Raw genomic sequence first — 20,668 nt, 5'->3', positions numbered from 1 at the left:
TTTGTCTGTAAAGCTCTCCAGACATTCCTCTCTCAGCCATACTCTAAAGGACTTACAAGGGCCCTGAGGGCACAAGGATGACAGAAGATATTCTTACTGTCTCCCTGACTCCTCCTGTTCCCCAAGCCTCTTTCTACATCCAAGCTCCTTCCTGTCTTTTGCCAACCCTGTCACCTACAAATATTCTCTCCACCACATTTTCCTCTCTCTCTCTCATACCACTCAGTTCCTCCTAGTTTTCTTATTTCCTTTATGCATCTAAACTCCAAATTCAAACCCACTGCTATCGAGTCTATCTCAACTCATAGCGACCCTATAAGACAGAGTAGGACTGCCCCCAAAGGGTTTCCGAGGTTGTACATCTTTACAGAGGCAGACTGCCACATCTGTCTCCTGTGGAGCGGCTGGTGATTTCGAACTGCGGACATTTTGGTTAGCAGCCAAGCACTTTAACCACTGCACCACCAGGGCTCCTAGCTCATCTAATTTCTATTGATTTCCCCACCTTCTTTCTCATCATAGAACTGCACTGGGTTTTCAATCCTCTGGGGGGGGGGAAGGCATGAGATGGGCAGATTTCAACAGGTTAGGCTACTTTAATCTCTCCTCAGTCATTCTTTCCCAAGAGCAGTAATTCCCAAAGTATAAATGTCAATCGGTGTTATTTAAAAAGAACAGCTTTGTGGTCAAATAAGCCTGTGAAACATAGTTCAACAATTTTTCCCGGAGGAAAAAAAAAACCTCAACACTTTAATATACATTTATAAGTTATCTACTATTGCATAACAATTTACCCCCAAACTTAAAGGCTTGAAACACTACTAAGCATTTATTATCTCACCCTAAAATTGGATTTCCTGACTCGAGTTCTGTGGTCCAGGAATTTTACAATGGCTTGATTGGGTAGCTCTGACTTGGGGTCTCTCATGAGGTTGCAGTCAAGCTGGCAGCCTGCAGTGATCTGAAGGACTGACCAAGGCGGAAGGTTCTCTTTCATGATGGCTCTCTCACCTGGCTGACAAACCGATGTTGGCTGTCAGCAGTGGAGCTGTAGGGTTGCTATGAGTCGGAACTGACTCAACGGCAACAGGTTTAGCTTTTTCTCTCGGTTGGCAGTAGATCTCAGGTTCTTGCCACATGGCCTTCTCCAGTGGGCTGCTTAGGTGTCCGCACAACTTGGCAATGGACTCCCAGCAAGTGATCCAAAAGAGCAAGGGAGAAACTACAATTTCTTTTATGTCCTGGCCTCAAAAACCACACACCATCATTCTGCAACATCTTTTAAATGCCACGCAGGTCAGTTTTATTCAATATAGGAAGGGACTGTACAAGAGGATGAAGCCAGGAGGTGAGAGGCACTGGAGATCACTTCAGAGGTAGGCTAATACAGTGCATTATGAATCTCTGAGACTTACTTGACCACAAAAGTATTATTTCCAAGACTTCATTTGATGAGAAAATTGTTTAAGGGAACATTTCAAGACACTAGGATTCCATGGTACACACTTCGGGGAAAAACTACAGTGAACAGGTTACACTGGGAACTTAGGGTCTTGGAGGCTCACCGGAGTGGGGGAGATGCGTGTGGAGGGGCAATCCCGGAAATGGCATGGATGTACACTGAGGGCTGTGAAGCTAGAACTAGGGTCCAGCCTGGAACCTGGGTCTCAGTCGTCCACTCTAAAGAGATGGCTAGCATGGGAATTCTCTGCCAGTCCCCAAATGCTTCGATGCTCTCTACACTTATAGGCTGTTTATTTCCTTTGTCCCAAATCAAAAATAGGGAGAAAAAGTCAAAAGTTCACAGGCCGAAAAAAGAGCTGTTATCACAGAATCTCTAAAATATGGCGATGGAGACGACCTGGAAGATTCAGCTGTCCTGTGCCCCAAGCAGCCACAGGGCACCAGGCTCTGCGGGACTGTTTGCTGTTTTCACCCATGTGACTGGGCTCCAAACGGTTCCTTTTATGATTTGCGCTCAGACTACGTCAGGTCAGGGGCGAGTCAGATCACAAATGCTCTGTTCTTCCCCACTTAATTTGCACAATGGCTTGTTTGCAAAGGTCCCAGCCTGCGGTGGAAGTCATGGCGTTTGGTGGAAAAAAGTTCTCATCAAATGTTGACAATGACTCTATCAGCAGGGTCGGAACTGGAGGGGGAGGGAAGGTCAGAGACTGCGAAAACTAGGTATGGGGAAGAAGTAAGGAAGAAAGTAAAAGAAGATGCATGAGAAAGAGGAAGGAATAAGAAAATCTGCACAGCTCACATGAAAATAAGGAAAAGATTTAAAACCAGAGCCTGGAAGTCCCTCCCATCCAAGCCCCACTCCCTCGAACGCCGAAGCGTGCTTTAGCCGTCTTTGACCACGAGGTGGCACTCTTTGAACCGCCTTTTCCCTTAAAAATAAGACGGGGTTGGGGGGGTAGAGGGGAGGGAGAAAAGGGAAAGCACTCCCCCGACCAAGAACAATTTGAAAACCCACCCCATAATATTTAAAATCTGGGACAAAGAACCGTCGGGACGGAGCTGCTTCAATTGCAAAACCTCCGCGCAGCCTCCCGAGCGCCCCGCCGAACCGAGTCGAGAAGCAGCCCCTTTAAAAAAGCGGAGTACAGTATTGGGATTCTTGAAACCTGAAACCCAGAAACAGAATCGAAGCGGAAACTAGAAGGAGAACCTTGAACTCCTCCAGACAATTGCTTCCGGGGAGTTTCAAGAGAGCGAGGGGGAATAAAGGACCCGAGCGGGGGGGCATCGCATGGCGCGTCCCCGAGGGTCCTGGGCGAGCTCGCCGAGCGTGGGAAGTAGAGGACGCCACCCGCTTTCGGGGCTGCGGGTCATGGCCACCGTGGAGCAGAGAGCCCGCGGGATGGGCTTCAAGTGTCTCTCTTTGGCCACTTTTGTGCTCATCTGCGCCGGGCAAGGGGGACGCAGGGAGGATGGGGGTCCAGCCTGCTACGGGGGATTTGACCTGTACTTCATTTTGGACAAGTAAGTGTCATGAATCGTCCCACCCTCGTCTGAGCTGATGATGCTTTCTCCCGGGCCAGGTTTGTGGGCTGGGTTGCTTTGGGACAGGCACGCATCCCAAAGGACCAAGAGGGACCCAGGCGCCACGGGGAGGTGGCTTTGGTCCCAGCGCCGCGCCTTTGTTGGGGTAGCGCTCCTCCCTCCCTTCTCCTCTGCTGCCCGAGCCTGCAGGGGAAAGAGGCGTCGCTGCTTGTTTGGGGGGACAGGCTTCTTTTCTGTGACCCAGGTGCGTGCAAGAGAGTTTGAGGGTGCTGTTGACCCACTACGTTTCTGTGAACCCTTCCCATTTGCTTTAGAAACGTTGGTGAGAAAGACGTGCTTACCAGAGGCAGAACTTGCAGGCGGTTCTAAAGTGAGAGGCGTGAACTTTTTAAAGTCAGTTTTATCTTTTTAAAAACGCTGCCACGCATACCGCATTACCTTTGTTTGCTAATATAATACACGTTGACTAGACAGTTAATGAAAATATAAGGCAGGGCTTCTCAGCCTCAGCACTGTTGACATTTGGGGCCAGATAATTATTTGGTGGGGAGGGCGGAGAGCTGTCCTGTGCATTGTAGGATGTTTAGCAGCATCCCTGGCCTCTACCCGCTAGATTCCAGTAAAACACACACACACCCAGGAGTGATAACCAAAAGTGTCTCCGGACATCCGCAAATGTTCCCTACGGACAAATTCCCCCTTCCCCTCCCTCCCTGATGTAGGGGACTTGAGGCTTTTGGCCATTCGACTGCTAGGCTACCAGGGAGGTGCAGGAGCCCTGGCTTCCTCACTAAAATGGATCGTGGTTAGGACTTTGGTGAACTCGGACCAGTTAAGGACTTCCCAAATCCCCATAAATTTTCTAAACCATAGTCATTCAAGGAAGCTTCATGCTGCTTACTAAAAGCCAGTTTCAACAATATAAAGCCTCTCGTAGAAGATCGGTGCTCGTTAAATACTGTGTGCCCTCCCCAGTGCCAGGAGCAGCGCTTGCTATTACGGTGGTGGGGAGATGAATTTCACAGACTGGAAAGTATTTGGGAGTTGGAAAAAAGAGCCCTGCAAAATAAACTGGCCAGCTAGACACCAAATGTGCTTTGCAGTTGCCCTTGGAGTTTGATTTTTCCGTAAAGGCTGTTTTGAACTCCAGATTAGTTGGATGAAAAGTGAGATCTCTTTTCTCGCAGATTTATGAGACGGTGGATAGTGAAAATATACTCCAGTGCTAAGAAATGGAATTTCTGTTGTTATTTCTAGTCTGTGAGCACCAGCTCCCAGATTCAGAGACTGTGTCTGAAAATACAGATGCCCATCGTTCGTGCGTCTGAAAAAGCCAGTTCAGAGGGACATACAGGAAGGCTTGAGGAAGTGCACAGGATCACCACATTCCTGAATGTTCCTCCATCCCGGAGAGAGAGAATTCTTTCCAAATTAATTTGTAAATTAAATTAAATTAAATTTTTCAGCCAAAGTGCTGAAGAATCATTTTAGTAATAGGGGAATTTAACAAAATAATTTTAGGTTTATCTGAGAACTGAGAGCTGAAAACATTTTTGGAAAAGAATAATGAAGAAACGCGCATTCCCCAAGTACCAGTAGCTGTCAAGTTGACTCCAACTCATGGCGACCCCATGTGTGTCAGAGTAGAGCTGTGCTCCTTAGGATTTTCAGTGGCTGATTTTTCTGAAGTAGATCTCCAGTCCTTTCTTCCCAGGCACCTCTGGATGGATTCTGACCTCCAACCTTTCCCTTAATAACTGAGCCCATTAACCCTTTGCACCACCCAGGGACTCCCAATGCAAGCTGATTAAAACAGGATAGTAAAAGTCAAAGAATAAACGGACAGAATAGAAAACCTAGAAATAGATCCAAGTACATGTACGAATCTGGTGCAATTTCAAATCCCCGTAAAATCAGTGGGGAATTAATTATTTTTTAAAATGGTTCTTGGACAAGGGATTGACAGTTCAGGAAAAGAAAAAGGTTAGATTTATACTTTACAATCACCCACCAAAAGAAATTCCAGAAGGATTGAAAATTTAAATGTTAAAATGAAGTGATGAAAGTACTAGAAGAAAAGTTAGGTGAGTATTGCTGTGATCTTAGGTTTTGAGCTTTTAAAACAAGACAATAGGGCAGAAACCATAAAGGAACATATGGAGAGATTTTAACATATCAAAACTTTGCATATCTACAAGTGAAAAGAATGCCATGCCGTAAATAAAATTAAAGGGTAAATAACAAGCAATAAAAACTTTTGCCCCATAAATTATTTGCTAAAAATTGATTTTAATATATAGAAAGCAATAAGAAAATAGAAAACAGGTTTAGCACATAAATAATTCACAAAAGAAAAACTATGCATGGATGTCAATAAACTAAAAAAATCAAAAAAGATGTAAATTTTATTGGGTTGGCAGAGGTTTTAAAGAATTACAATATTCAGTATTGGCCAGCCTGTGGGTTCCCGTTACCTGTTGCCACTGAGTCGATTCTGACTAATAGCAACCCTATAGGACAGGGTAGAACTCCCCCATAGGGTTTCCAAAGAGCACCTGGTGGATTCGAACTGCTGATCTTTAGGTTAGCAGATGTAGCACTTAACCACTACACCACCAGGGCTTCCATGTGGGAGGTAGGCATTGCCCTAACTTACTAAGGAAAGTGTGAACTGGTACCATCTTTCTAGGCCTGCACTGTCCAACAGAACCTTCTGCAATGATGGAAATGTTCTATGTCTGTGCTGTCTAGTCTGTCAGCTACTACTAGCCATATGTGACTATTGAGTACTTAAACTGTGGCTAGTGGGATTAAGGAAGTGAATTTTTTATTTTATTTATTTATTTTTCATTTAAATAGTGACATGTGGCTACCATGTTGGACAGTGCAGATTGAGGATAATTTGGCCACTTTATCAAATGCTTTTGAAAAATGGAGAGGTCTGCTTTTCCATTCAGCAATTCCATGTCCTAAAGAAACAGAATCCAAGAGAGTCACAAAGAAGCACCTAAATGTATGTTCATGGCAGTGCTGTTTATAATAATTAAAAAGCTGAAAATTACCCAAATGTCCAACGGCACAGGATTAAGTAAGCCACGATATATGCATAGTATTTAATATGCATATTATGCATGCTTGTAAGATATTTTAGGAGAACTATTTAATGGTCACAATATATTCTTAGGTGGAAATAGTTACCAAACATTTATGCATTCTGATTCTACCTTTGTAAAAAAGCAAAACATGCAAATGTGTGTGTCTGTATTTACCAATATGGTAACAATATTTTTCTCTAGGAGATAAACCAACAGCCACAACAACAAAAAACCAAACTTGTTGCCATCAAGTTAATTCTGACACATGGTGACCCCAGGATGACAGACTAGAACTGCTCCATAGGGTTTTCGTGGCTGTAATCATAACGGCCACTACTGGTCTGTCAGCTTGTCATACTGTGGTACCTTATGTATTGCTGTGATGCTGGAACCTATGCCACTGGTACGTCAAATACCAGCAAGGCCCACCCATGGAGGACAGGTTTCAGTAGAGCTTCCAGACTAACACAGACTAGGAAGAAGAACTGGCAATCTACTTCTAAAAAAAACTGTCCAGCGAAAACCTTATGAATACCAGTGGAACATTCTTTGATATAGTGCCAGAAGATGAGCCCCTCAGATTGGAAAGCACTCCAAACATGACTGGGGAAGAGCTGCCTCCCCAAAGTAGAGTTGACCTTTACGATGTGGGAGGAGTAAAGCTTCTGGAATGTTTATTTGTTGATGTGGCACGACTCAAAATGTGAAGAAACAGCTGCAGACATCCATTAGTAATTGGAACATGGATTGTACAAAGTATGAATCTAGGAAAATTGGAAGTTGTCAAAAATGAAATGAAATTTTTGAAGATGGATATCCTAGGCATTGTTGACCTGAAATGGACTGTATTAGCCATTTCAAATCAGACAATCATATGGTCTACTATACTGGGAACGACAAATTGAAGAGGAACGGCTATGCTTCATTGTCAAAAAGAACATTTCGAGATCTATCCTGAAGTACAACTCTGTCAGTGGTAGGAAAATATCCATACGCCTACAAAAAAAACAGTTAATGCCACTGTCATTCAAATTTACTCACCAACCACTAATGCCAAAGATGAAGAACTTCTGCAGCCTGAAATTGATCAAATATGCAATTGAGATGCATTGAAAATTATTAGTGATTGGAATGCGAAAGTTGGAAACAAAGAAGAAGGAACAGTAGTTGGAAAATATGGCCTTGGTCATAGAAACGATGCCGGAGATTGCATGATAGAATTTTGCAAGACCAATAACCTACTAATTAGAAATATCTTTTTGCAACAACATAAATGGTGACTGTACACATGGACCTCGCCACATGAAATACACAGGAATCAAATCAACTGCATCTGTTCAAAGAGACGATGGAGAAGCTCAGTATCATCAGTCAACAAGGCCAGGGGCCAACTGTGAGACAGACCATCAATTGCTCATATGTAAGTTCAAGATGAAACTGAAAAGAATTAAAATAAGTCCATGGGGGCCAAAATACGACCTTGAGTATATTCAACCTGAATTTAAAGACCATCTCAAGAATAGATTTTGATGCATTGACCATTGGTGACCAAACACCAGATGAGTTGTGGAATGACATCAAGGCCATCCTACAAGAAGAAAGCAAAAGGTCATTAAAAAGACAGGAAGGAAAGAAAGAAAAGACCAAAATGGATGTCAGAAGAGACTCTGAAACTTGGTCTTGAACATAGAGTAGCTAAAGCAAATGGAAGAAATAAAGTAAAAGAGTTGAGCAGAAGGTTTCAAAGGGTGGCTTGAGAAGACAAAGTATTATAATGACATGTGCAAAGACCTGAAGTTAGAAAGTAACAGGGAAGAACTCGCTCAGCATTTCTCAAGCTGAAAGGACTGAAGAAAAAATTCAAACCTCAAGTTGCAATAGCGAAGGATTCTATGGGCAAATTACTGAACGACACAGGAAGCATCAAAAGAAGATGGAAGGAATACACAGAGCGACTGTACCAGAAAAATTGGTGAATATTCAACCATTTCAGGAGGTAGCATACGATCAAGAACTGATAGTACTGAAGGAAGAAGCCCAAGCTGCAATGAAGGCATTGGAGAAAAACAAGGCTCTGGGAATCGATGAAATACTAATTGAGATGTTTCAGCAAATGGATGCACGGCTGGAAGCACTCACTTGTCTATGTCAAATTTGGAAGACAGCTACCTGGCCAACCGACTGGAAGAGATCCATATCAGTGCCCACTCCAAAGAGACATGAGCCAACAGAATGCGGAAATTATCTAACAATATCATTATTATCACACAGAAGTAAAATGTTACTGAAGATAATTCAAAAACGGTTGCAGCAGTACATCGACAAGGAACTGCCAGCAGTTCAAGGAGGATTCAGAAGAGGATGTAGAACAAGGGATACTTGGCTGCAAGTAGAGAATACCGGAAGGATGCTTACCTGTGTTTTATTGACTATGCAAAGGCGTTCAACTATGTGGATCATAACAAAGTATGGATAACATTGGGAAGAATGGGAACTCCAGACCACTTACTCGTGCTCATGTGGAACCTGTAAATAGACTAAGAGGCAATTGTTTGAATGGAACAAGAGGACACTGTATAGCTTAAAATCAGGAAAGGTGTGCGTCAGTGTTGTATCCTTTTACCGTACTTATCCAGTCTGTATGCTGAGCAAATAATCTGAGAAAGTGGACTATATGAAGAAGAAAGGGGCAACAAGGTTGGAGGAAAATGCATTAAAAGCCTGCAATATGCAGATGGCACAACCTTGCTTGCTGAAAATGAAGAGGACTTGAAGCACTTACTGGTGAAGATCAAAGACCACAGCGTTCTGTATGGATTACACCTCAACATAAAACAAAAATCCTCACAACTGAACCAATAATCAACATCATGATAAACAGAGGAAAGACTGAAGTTGTCAAGGATTTCATTTTTCTTGGATCCACAATCAACGCCCGTAGATGCAGCAGTCAAGAAATCAAACGACATATTGCATTGGGCAAATCTGCTGCAAAAGGCCTCTTTAAAGTGTTAAAAAGCAGACGTCACTTTGAGGACTAAGGTGCACCTGACTCAAGCCTGGTATTTTCAGTCACCTCATACGCATGTGAAAGCTGGACAGTGAATAAGGAAGACAGAAGAAGAATTGATGCCTTTGAATTATGGTGTTGGTGAAGAATATTGAATATTCCATGGACTGCCAGAAGAACGAACAAATCTGTCTTGGAAGAAGTACAGCTGCAATGCTCCTTAGAAGGGAGGATGGCAAGACTTTGCCTCATGTACTTCAGTCTCAAAGGGACAAGTCCTTTGAGAAGGACATCATGCTTGGTAAAGTAGAGAGTCAGCAAAAAAGACGACCCTCAAGAAGCTGGATTGACACAGTGGCTGCAACAATGGGCTCAAACATAACAACGATTGTGAGGATGGTGTAGAACCAGTGTTTTGTTCTGTTGTATGTAGGGTTGCTATGACTTGGAATCAGCTTGAAGGCAACTAGCAACAACAACAACAATCTTATGGAAGCAGATCACCAGGACTTTCTTTCGCAGTGTCACTGGGTGGGTTCAAACTGTCAACCTTTAGATCATTAATCCATTGCAAACTCCTTGTGCCACCCATGGAACCTCTAAGTGACAGGAGTTTTAAATTCTGATTTTATGCTTTTCTGAATTTTCCAGATTTTCTACAAAGAATATATATTACTTTTATAATTTTTTAACAAAAATAAGTAATTTTTGAGTTTTTAAGAACTCATGTCAGGTATTTAGGAGGATCTCTTCTAACCAGTGTGCTGAACTCTAAGCTTCTCACTATTCTTGAGGGTGTTGTTGTCTGCTGTCAAGTTGGTTCCTACTCATACCAACAACGCTCTAGGTTACAGTAGAACTGCCCCATAGGGTTTCCTAGGCTCTAATCTTTACAGGAGCAGATTGCCAAGTCTTTTCGCCGTGGAGCCACCTATGGGTTCTAACCACCCAAGGCTGGGTTACCCAATAAGCAAGATACGCACTGATCCAACTGCGCATTTCCACCAATCTGCAGTACACAATTTCACCTGGCCCCCACCACATCAAAGATGTGGTGAAACCCACTGGAAATTGCTCACCACAGGTTAGCAAGTAAACACTATTAAGCCCGTGCATACCTTGCTCAAGGCAAGCTGGTACATACGGTGCTTACTGGAACCACTGACCTCTCGGTTAGCAGCCAAGTGCTTAACCATTGTGTCACCAGGGCTCCTTATTATTGAGGGTGCTACTGCTTAAAATTCAGTCTGGGAGTAAATTTCTAAATCTACCATGGGATCCTCTGCAGTACAGTGGAGACCCAAATATGCTCTAAGAAGAAATTGTGGGGAGGCCTTTACAGGTACCTACCTTTACATTCTGGGGGCTCCTCTGACTTCCTCTAGGTGTCTGGTTGCTTGATGAGAGGGATATATTTAGGACTAATTGAAAAAAAAAAAAACTTGCTAGAACTTGGTATGGTAAGGTGCACGCCTCCAGTTTGCCATCTCGATGCAGGCTGATTTATGCCATTGCTGAGCACAGAGTTGGAGGATGGGCCAAAGGCAGTGATGGCCAACAGGCCCTGGGGTGGCCTCTAAGGACCACAGTCTTCTGTCCTAGAAAGAACCACCTCCAACAGTGCTGTGCAGCACTCAACGACCACAGACTGGAAAGGGAAAGAATTCCTGACTTGTTTCTACCTTGGGGTTCTAATATCCTCTGGCTGGCAAGACACTGTCTACAGGCTGAAACCAGTGGATCCCAGGGGAGTGAATCCATTGGTTTGCCCACCCCTCCTTTTGTCTCCACCCCTTCAACTCCTTTTTGTCCGTGACTGGTTCTTTTCTTTTCCATGACATTAAATCTCAACTCATTTCAGCTTTAAGCAGGATGCCTCTCTGGCCTGGAGTGAACCCAGATTATACATTTAATGGAACGTCATGTTTTTTCAACCAGGAGCAAAGACTTCATAATGATAACCTAGAATACCACAGTAACACAATAGGGCGTTATTAGTGGCTCTGGTGACCAGGCTGGTCGACTGGGCTGCATCAGGCTTTATACTGATGGAATTTCATGTTCATTTAAACATGCTTTTCTGGTTATAGTCAGGAAAAGTAGATTGCTGGGAATTCAATCAGGGGTTTGAAAAGTCAGATTTGGAAGGCAAAGAAAGAAAGAAAGAAAAACAGTAAAGGAGCAGCTAGCAACCTCTTTTAAATCTTCCAGGGGATTTTCTGAGATAAATTGACCAACCAACGTACAGGAACTGTAATGCAGCTTTCCTTCCTCACGTGACCCTTCTATTATTACAGTATATATTTATGTATCACGTCTTGATCTATTTAATGCAGAGATATTAGTCACTTAGGTCTCCAGGTGGCACAAAGGGCTTGCCTCAGCTACTAACCAAAAGATTGGCTGTTTGAATGCACCCAGCGGCACCACGGAAGACTGCCTGACAGCCTGCTTCTGTGAGCAGCCAAGAAGACCCTACGAAGCACAGTTCTACTCTGAAGCCTATGGGGTCGCCATGAGTCAGAATTGACTCGATGGCAAAAAGTTTTTTTTTTTGGTTTATTTGTCACTTAAATGGAGAAAGTAGATTCTCTATCATGAGTGTCAGGGACATGCCGGCTATATTAATATGTACTCCAAAGACTTCAAAAATGCAATGGAGTCAGGAGCAGGGGGAGTGGAGCAGATGGTGGGCTAGAGGGTAGGAGTAGTACTGAACAGCTTCACTTGTACGGCTTCTCCAAGTCACAACCTATCATTTCTTTGTCTGTACCCGATGAATCCTGTTGTTTGTAGAAGACCTCCACAGGCTCACGCGTGAAAGGGCGCAGACCTTTCTCACCCTGCTTGTTCTCTTTCCTTCAGTACCAGTTTCTCACATGAAAGGATCCCATCTTACCTCTCACCCAGGGTTCCAACCCCAGCACCCACCACCGGATGATCCCAGGGTGGCAATGATCTGTCCAGCTGTTGCTCTCTGTCGTCCCCCAGGGACAGGTCATCAGACAGGTGTTTGTAGCATCAGACTGGGAACCTAGTCTGGGAAAATACCTTCTGGTTCTCAATTACCAATTTACAGAAGGAATCCTTAAGTTTTGGAACTTGTGTAAGTCTCTCAAACACCCCCATCATGTCAAAGACAAAGTACCCCCAAAGCAGGCTTGTTTGGGAGGCAGGGCAAGTACAACTGAGCTTAATTTACAGATGAGAAAACTGTTTAACATTTATTCAACCACTGGGTTAAGTGACCTGCCCAAGGACCCTGGATTACATCTTGATGGAGCTGGGAGGATGTCAGCTCCTGACTCCCAGCCCAGCTCTCCCCACTCTTCATGGACGATAATGAAAAGCACCTGACAATACAACTGGAGGAAATGGGTGCGTTCTAGGAATGAAGGGCCCTGCATCAGAGTTTCTGTAAATGATGGTGCTGTCAAGTCAATTCCAACTCATAGTTACCCTATAGGACAGAGTAGAACTGCCCTATAGGGTTTCCAGGGGCGGCTGGTGGATTCCAACTGCTCACCTTTTCTTTGGCAGCCGCAGCTCTTAACTGCTTCGCCACCAGGGCTCCTTAAGGCAATGAAGGTTATTTAATTGAGGAGCTGCTGCTCGGCTGTTCAATCAGCTGTAGTTGATAGTAAATTTCAGGCCTCCCCCCCCCGACCCCAGACCACAGAGATCCTTCAGAGATCTCGGTGGATCAACTAAAGGATCAGAACAGTAAGACGCATTCAGGGAACTGACTGTGATGTGCTTAAAGGTCCAAAAAATTAGGGATTTGTTCAACTGGAGTAGATGGAAAGGGGAAATTCCACTCTGTGGATGTCTGAACACGCACTAATGTGGCTTGTTGTCAGAATACTTTGGAAGAGATGTTAGAATAATTAAAATGCAAAATTGGCTCTCCACAGGGAAAACAAGGAGCCTATTGGGCACCTTGAAAACACTACAGCAATAATTCTACAAGACATTTCTCAGGGGCCAGGAATTTTTTTTTAATTGAGATCCATTCTATGGTCGATTTTAAATGGCCCTTCAGTTAGGTCCTAGCTTTGGGCAGAACCTGTCAGACCAGGTAATCGTTGGTAGAACTAACTACAAATTGGAAGGCTTGGCATACGCATCCAAATATACAAAATCAATAAGGCAACGTGTTTTGTTTTGTGTTTCTGTCTCAGTTAGCCAAGTAATTTCGTCTACTTTCCTTAGCTGTGACGACCTGGTAAAGCTCAATATCAAGCTGAGAATAAAATCCAGGAGTGTTGGAGAAAGGCACTCGTCCTAAGATAACCTCTAATCATCTCCAAATGCCGAGGGACTCCCAGTGACCCAGGAACAAATCCTGACAACTCTTCATGAGACTTGGCTGTCACATATATGCAAATGGGATTTTGCTTTGTGCTAATTTACAATGTGTGTCTATTTTTGGTGAGTGGCCAGGAGACTAAATCTCACCTCTTCTACTGATTTCTCTGTAACAAAGGACAAAGGGGATATTTGGACATTTCCTGACATGTTTCCCAGGCATGCCAGGTTCATAGTGAAAATGTAATCAGATTTCTTCAATTTGGCTGAGCCAATGCTTTCACTCATTTGGCATGAATGCATTCTTGATTCTGATCACAAGTGTGTACTCCATTCCCAGATAGCAGGCTGGTAGTAACTGTATCTTGACACCTGCTTCTGCCGTCAAGGTGCAAGGGAAAAGAATGCAGAAGGGTCTGTCACTGGCAATGAAATGCTGCAGCCCGAGGTGACATGCATCCTTCCACCCATGACTCATTGGCCAGAACTAGTCACATGGCCTCGCCCTATGGAAAGAGGGGTAAAGAAATATCCTACTCCTGTATGTCTAGGAGAGGAAAAGTGGATATGGGCAGGCATTAACAGCCTCTATTGTCCTGCTGGCATAGTGGTTAAGTGCTACAGCTGCTAAACAAAAGGTCAGCAGTTTGAATCCACCAGGCGGTCCTTTGAAACTCTGTGGGGCAGTTCTACTCTGTCCTATAGGGCTGCTATGAATCGGAATTGACTTGGCGGCAATGGATTTGGTTTTTTGGTTTATTTGAGACATATAGTTATACACTTTTTGACCTGAGGCACTTTGGTAGGCAAGAAAGAATAAGCCATTGAGAGAGGATAAAGAGAGACAAGACTTCTGGGAGCAGGTCAGTTTTGCACACCGTCTTGGATCTATGTATCAACTTGGAATTATTGTCAGACAAGACCTTTTGAAAAGGCCCAGGAGGCAATGAGGCATCTGTTCTTTTCTTTCCATTCCCATCTCCGTTCACCCCCACCCCAGTATTTTAGGTGAAGAGTATCTGGCTCTAAATAGTGTTTGTCAGCGAGGGTGCTGTCGGCACTTTGGGTGGGACAATTTTTTATTGTGAGGGACGGTCCTGGGCATTGTAGGATGCTTAGCATTCCTGATCCTTGCTCACTAAATGCCAGTGGTCTTCCTGGTCATTGTAGTAACCAACCAGTGCCTCTCCATTTGCCTCTAAATGCCTTCTTGTGGGGAAAAACCACCTTGGTTAAGAACCCCTGGTGAAGAACAGCAGGGTAGAGCAAGGCATGCCAATCTGTTGACACGCAAGGCATGCCTATCTTATGGCAAAGGAGGCAATTAGCCACACATTCCGTATCCTCCTTCTATTCCTGACTCTCCTTCTTCCTCTGTTGCTCCAGGCCGACAGAGACCAATTATCGTATTTTGGATGGAGGCTTGAAAGCTTTAAGACCCCAGGCACTACACAACGAACTGGGAGTACTAAACACATTATTAGTTATTAGGCCAATTAACTGGGATGTCCCATGAGACCATGACCCTAAACCTCCAAACCAAGGAACCAAATCCCATGAGGTTTTTGGCTGTACATAAGCAGACTCAGCTGCTACTTTTTTTTTTTTGTCCTTGTTGTAAATATAGCTATCACTTTTCACAATTCAGCTTTTTACAATTGTACAAATTATTGCTTATTGATATCCATTAATAATCAGAATCTGGAATGTATGAAGTATGAATCTAGGAAAATTGGAAATAGTCAAAAATGAAATGGAATGCATAAACATTGATATCCTAGGCATTAGTGAGCTGAAATAGACTAGTATTGGCCATTTTGAATTGGACAGTCATAGTCTACTATGCTGGGAATGACAACTCGAAGAGGAATGGTGTTGCATGCATCGCCAAAAAGAATGTTTCAAGATCTATCCTGAAGTACAACGCTGTCAGTGATAGGATAATATCCATATGCCTACAAGGAAGACCAGTTAATACGATTATTATTCAAATTTACACACCAACCACTAGGGCCAAAGATGAAGAAATTGAAGATTTTTATCAGCTGCTGCAGTCTGAAATTGATCGAACATGCAATCAAGATCCATTGATTATTACTGGGGATTGGAATGTGAAAGTTGGAAACAAAGAAGAAAGATCTGTAGCTGGAAAATATGGCCTTGGTGATAGAAACAATGCCGGAGATCGAATGATAGAATTTTGCAAGGCCGACGACTTCTTCATTGCAAATACCTTCTTTCACCAACATAAATGGTGACTATACACATGGACCTTGCCAGATGGAACACACAGTAATCAAATTGACCACATCTGTGGAAAGAGACGATGGAAAAGCTCAGTATCATCAGTCAGAACAAGGCCAGGGGCCGACAGTGGAACAGACCATCAATTGCTCATAAGCAAGTTCAAGCTGAAACTGAAGAAAATCAGAGCAAGTCCACGAAAGCCAAAATATGACCTTGGGTATATCCCACCTGAATTTAGAGACCATCTGAAGAATAGATTTGACGTACTGAACACTAGTGACCGAAGACCAGATGACTTGTGGAATGACATCAAGAGCATCATACATGAAGAAAGAGGAGGTCACTGAAAAGACAGGAAAGAAAGAAAAGACTAAGATGGGTTTCAGAGGAGACTCTGAAACTTGCTCTTGAGTGTCGAGTAGCTAAAGCAAAAGGAAGAATTGATGAAGTGAAAGAACTGAATGGAAGATTTCAAAGGGCCTCTCGAGAAGACAAAGTATTATAATGACATGTGCAAAGAGCCAGAGATAGAAAACCAAAAGGGAAGAACACGCTCAGCATTTCTCAAGCTGAAAGAACTGAAGAAAAAATTCAAGCCTCAAGTTGCAATAGTGAAGGATTCCATGGGGAAAATATTATACGACACAGGAAGCATCAAAAGAAGATGGAAGAAATATAGTCATTATACCAAAAAGAATTAGTTGATGTTCAACCATTTCAAGAGGTAGCATATGATCAGGAACCGATGGTACCGAAGGAAGAAGCCCAAGCTGCACTGAAGGCATTGGCGAAAAACAAGGCTCCAGGAATTGATGGAATCTCAATTGAGATGTTTCAACAAACAGATGTAGCGCTGGAGGTGCTCACTCATCTATGCCAAGAAATATGGAAGACAGCTTCCTGGCCAACTGACTAGAAGAGGTACATATTTATGCCTATTCCCAAGAAAGGTGATCCAACCGAATGTGGAAATTATAGAACAATATCATTAATATCACAGGCAAGCAAAATTTTGCTGAAGATCATTCAAAAACAGCTACAGCAGTATATCGACAGGGAACTGTCAGAAATTCAGGCTGGTTTCAGAAGATGACATGGAACCAGGGATATCATTGCTGATATCAGATGGATCCTGGCTGAAAGCAGAGAATACCAGAAGGATGTTTACCTGTGTTTTATTGACTATGCAAAGGCATTCGACTGTGTGGATCATAACAAACTATGGACAACATTGCAAAGAATGGGAATTCCAGAACACTTAATTGTGCTCATGAGGAACCTTTGCATAGATCAAGACGCGGTTGTTTGGACAGAACAAGGGGATACTGATTGGTTTAAAGTCAGGAAGGGTGTGCGTCAGGGTTGTATTCTTTCACCATACCTATTTAATCTGTATGCTGAGCAAATAATCCAAGAACCTGGACTATATGAAGAAGAACGGGGCATCAGGACTGGAGGAAGACTCATTAACAACGTGTGTTGTGCAGATGACACAACCTTGCTTGCTGAAAGTGAAGAGGACTTGAAACACTTACTAATGAAGATCAGAGACCACAGTCTTCAGTATGGATTGCTCCTCAACATAACGAAAACAAAAATCCTCACAACTGGACCAATGAGCAACATCACGATAAACGGAGAAAAGATTGAAGTTGTCAAGGATTTCATTTTACTTGGATCCACAATCAACAGCCATGGAAGCAGCAGTCAAGAAATCAAGATGCACTGGATTGGGCAAATCTGCTGCAAAGGACCTCTTCAAAGTGTCGAAGAGCAAATATGTCACCCTGAAGACTAAGGTGCGCCTGACCCAAGCCATGGTATTTTCAACTGAGTCATGTGCATGTGAAAGCTGGACAGTGAATAAGGAAGACCGAAGAAGAGTTGACGCCTTTGAATTGTGGTGTTGGCGAAGAATATTGAATATACCATGGACAGCCAAAAGAACGAATAAATATGTCTTGGAAGAAATGCAGCCAGAATGCTCCTTAGAGGCAAGGATGGCGAGACTGCATCTTACACACTTTGGGCGTGTTGTCAGGAGGGATCAGTCCCTGAAGAAGGACATCATGCTTGGCAGAGTACAGGGTCAGCAGAAATGAGGAAGACCCTCAACAAGATGGATTGACACAGTGGCTGCAACAATGAGCTCAAGCATAACAGCGATTGTAAGGATGGCGCAGGACCAGGCAGTGTTTCTTACTGTTGTGCATAGGGTCACTATGAGTCGGAACTGACTCGACGGCACCTAACAACAACAACAACTTATTGACAGCTCTTACAGTAATTGGCTATGTAACACTACCCTTATTCAATGCTATTTTCCATCATCCTTAACTCCCCCGCCCCCATTTCCACCTCCCAGCTACTCGTGGTAACCCCTAATAAGCTTTATTCTCTATACATTTCCTTTTTCTTGTCTTTTTAAATAAGTGAGGTCGTACAATATTTATCCTTTTGTGGTTGACTTATTTCATTCAGCATAATATCTTCAAGCTCCATCCATATTGTAGCGTGTGTCAAGACTTCATTTTTCCTACTGGCTGGGTAGTATTCCATTGTATGTATGTACCACATTTTGTTTTTCCATTCATCTGGTGATGGGCATTTAGGCTGTTTCCGCCTTCTGGCTATTGTGAATAGTGCCGCGATGAACATTGGTGTACAAGTCTCTGTTTGAGCCTCTGCTTTCAAGCTTTGTGAGTATATACCTAGGAGCTGAATTGCTAGGTCATATGATAGTTCTACTTTTAGTTTTTTGAGGAACACCACTCTGTTTTCCACAATGGCTGTACCATTTTGCAGTCCTACCAGCAATGGATAAGGGTTCCAATATCCCCACATCTTCTCCAACATTTGTTGTTTTTGGTTTTCTTTCTTTTATCTTAGCCACCCTTGTGGAAGTGAAATGGTATTTCATTGTGGTTTTGATTTGCATTTTTCTGATGGCTAATGACGTTGAGCATCTTTTCATGTGTTTGGTGGCTATGTGAGTGTCCTCACTGGTGAAATGTCTATTCCTTTGCTTGTTTTATGATTGGGTTATTTGTCTTTTTGTTGTTAAGTTTTTGAAGTTTCATGTATATTTTGGTCATTAGATTCTTATTGGATATATGGTTTCTAAACATATTCTCCCAGTCAGTAGCTTGTCTTTTCACCTTTTTGCCAAAGTCTTTTGATAAACAAAATTTTGTAATTTTTATAAGGTCCTGTTTATTTTTCTTTCACTGTTTGTGCTTTTGTTATTATATTAGATAATGTATTGTTAAAAGCTAGGCCCAACAGCATTGCTTCTGCATTGTCTTCTAAGAATGTTACGGTTTTAGATTGCACATTTAGGTCCTTAATCCATTTTCAATTTGTTTTTGTGTATGGTGAGAGGTATGGATCCTGTTTCATTTTTCTGCATTGGGAATTCAGTTTTCCCAACACCATTTATTGAAGAAACTCCTTTTTCCCCATAGAATGGACTTATCACCCTTATCAAAAGTCAAAACCCATTGCCATCAAGTCGATTCTGACTCATGGGGACCCTGTAGGGCAGAGTAGAACTGCCCCATAGCGTTTCCAAAGCTGTAATCTTTATGGAAGCAGGCTGCCACATCTTTCTCCTGTGGAGCAGCTGGTTGGTTCAAACCACTGCCCTTTCAGTTACAAGCTAAGTGTTGTAACCACTGGACTACCAGGGCTCTTCTGTCAAAAATCTCTTGACCACAAATGTGTGAGTTTATTTCTGGACTCTTTTCTATTCCATTTGTGTATGTGTCTGTTGTTACCAGGCTGTTTTGATTACTGTAGCTGTATTAAAAAAAAAAAATTTCTTTTTTTTTTTTTCATAATATATTTTACAGTCAGGAAGTGTGGGTCCTCCTCCTTTGTTCTTCTCTTTCACCATTGCTTTAGGGATCTCTTGCCATTCCATATGAAGTTGAAGATGGGTTTTTCCATTTTTGTAAAGAAGGCTGTTGGCCAGTATAATTGTTAGTAGCTTCCTTTTTTACTCTCAAAAGAGTCGTAGTTTGGATGTTAAATTACATGGCCATCCTGATTATTAACTATCATAAAAGACAAATCAAAGAAATAAAAGGGGAGAGGACTAAAGGCCAAACAGGAGAAGCAGGAGAAATCCCTTGTACACTTTGCTGTATTAAAATGGACAACTAATTCAGTACTCTTGATTAAAAACACTCTTGATTAAAAAAAAAAAAATTTTTTTTTAATCAAGAGTGCTGAATTGGTTGTCCATTTTAATTAAATTGCCCCAATTTTAAGCCTTTCCTTGTATCCCTACTCCCAGATTTCCATAACAGTTTGTGGAATTCTGTACAGTTTCTTACTGTCCTAGCACCTAACGCCACGAATCGTAATTGTGTATTTCCTGACTCCTCCCTGCGGCGGCAGTGTCACATAGTGGTTAAAACACAGCTTTAAATGCCACAAAGGGGACTCTAGAGCATGATTTTGAAGAGCGTGGATTCTAGGGCTAGACCACCTGGGATCAAATCTCAACCCTACCACTTAACAGCTGTCTGCTTTTGAGCAAGTTACATAACCTCTCTGTTAACTCAGTTTCCTCATCCATAAAAAGGGGATAATAATAGTATCTATCACATGGGATAGAAAACCCTGGTGGCGTATTGGTTAAGTGCTACAGCTGCTAACAAAAAGGTCAGCAGTTCGAATCCGCCCAGCTCTCCTTGGAAACCCTATGGGGCAGTTCTACTCAGTCCTGTAGGGTCTCTATGAGTCGGAATCGACTCGACGGCAGTGGGTTTGGTTTTTGTTTTTTTTTTTTTTGGTTATCACATGGGATTATTGTTAGCATTAAATGAATTAACACATACAAAGTGCTCAGAATAGAACTGGTCACCTAGGAAGTGCTTAGTAAATGTTAACTATTATCATTAAGCAGCCTTGGTAGCGTAGTGGTTAAGAGCTTGGCTACTAACCAAAAAGTTGGCAGTTCAAATCCACCAGCAGCTCCTTGGAAACCCTA

The 20,668-nt window shown here is 42.8% G+C and overlaps 1 protein-coding gene across 1 annotated transcript in view; it reads left to right on the top strand.

The window, feature by feature from the left end:
* Nucleotides 1-2,442: 2,442 nt before the first annotated feature.
* ANTXR1 (ANTXR cell adhesion molecule 1) overlaps nt 2,443-20,668 on the top strand; it is a 258,803-nt gene continuing 240,577 nt past the window's right edge. The window contains exon 1 of the mRNA XM_049856413.1: nt 2,443-2,991. Coding sequence (XP_049712370.1) covers nt 2,759-2,991 — 233 coding nt within the window. The 5' untranslated portion in view covers nt 2,443-2,758. The remainder of the gene's footprint in view (nt 2,992-20,668) is intronic.

The sequence above is a fragment of the Elephas maximus genome, chromosome 17, assembly GCF_024166365.1.
Source record: "Elephas maximus indicus isolate mEleMax1 chromosome 17, mEleMax1 primary haplotype, whole genome shotgun sequence".
NCBI lineage: Eukaryota > Metazoa > Chordata > Mammalia > Proboscidea > Elephantidae > Elephas > Elephas maximus.
The sequence above is the reverse complement of the archived record's forward strand: the minus strand, read 5'-3'. Positions and strand labels throughout refer to the sequence as shown.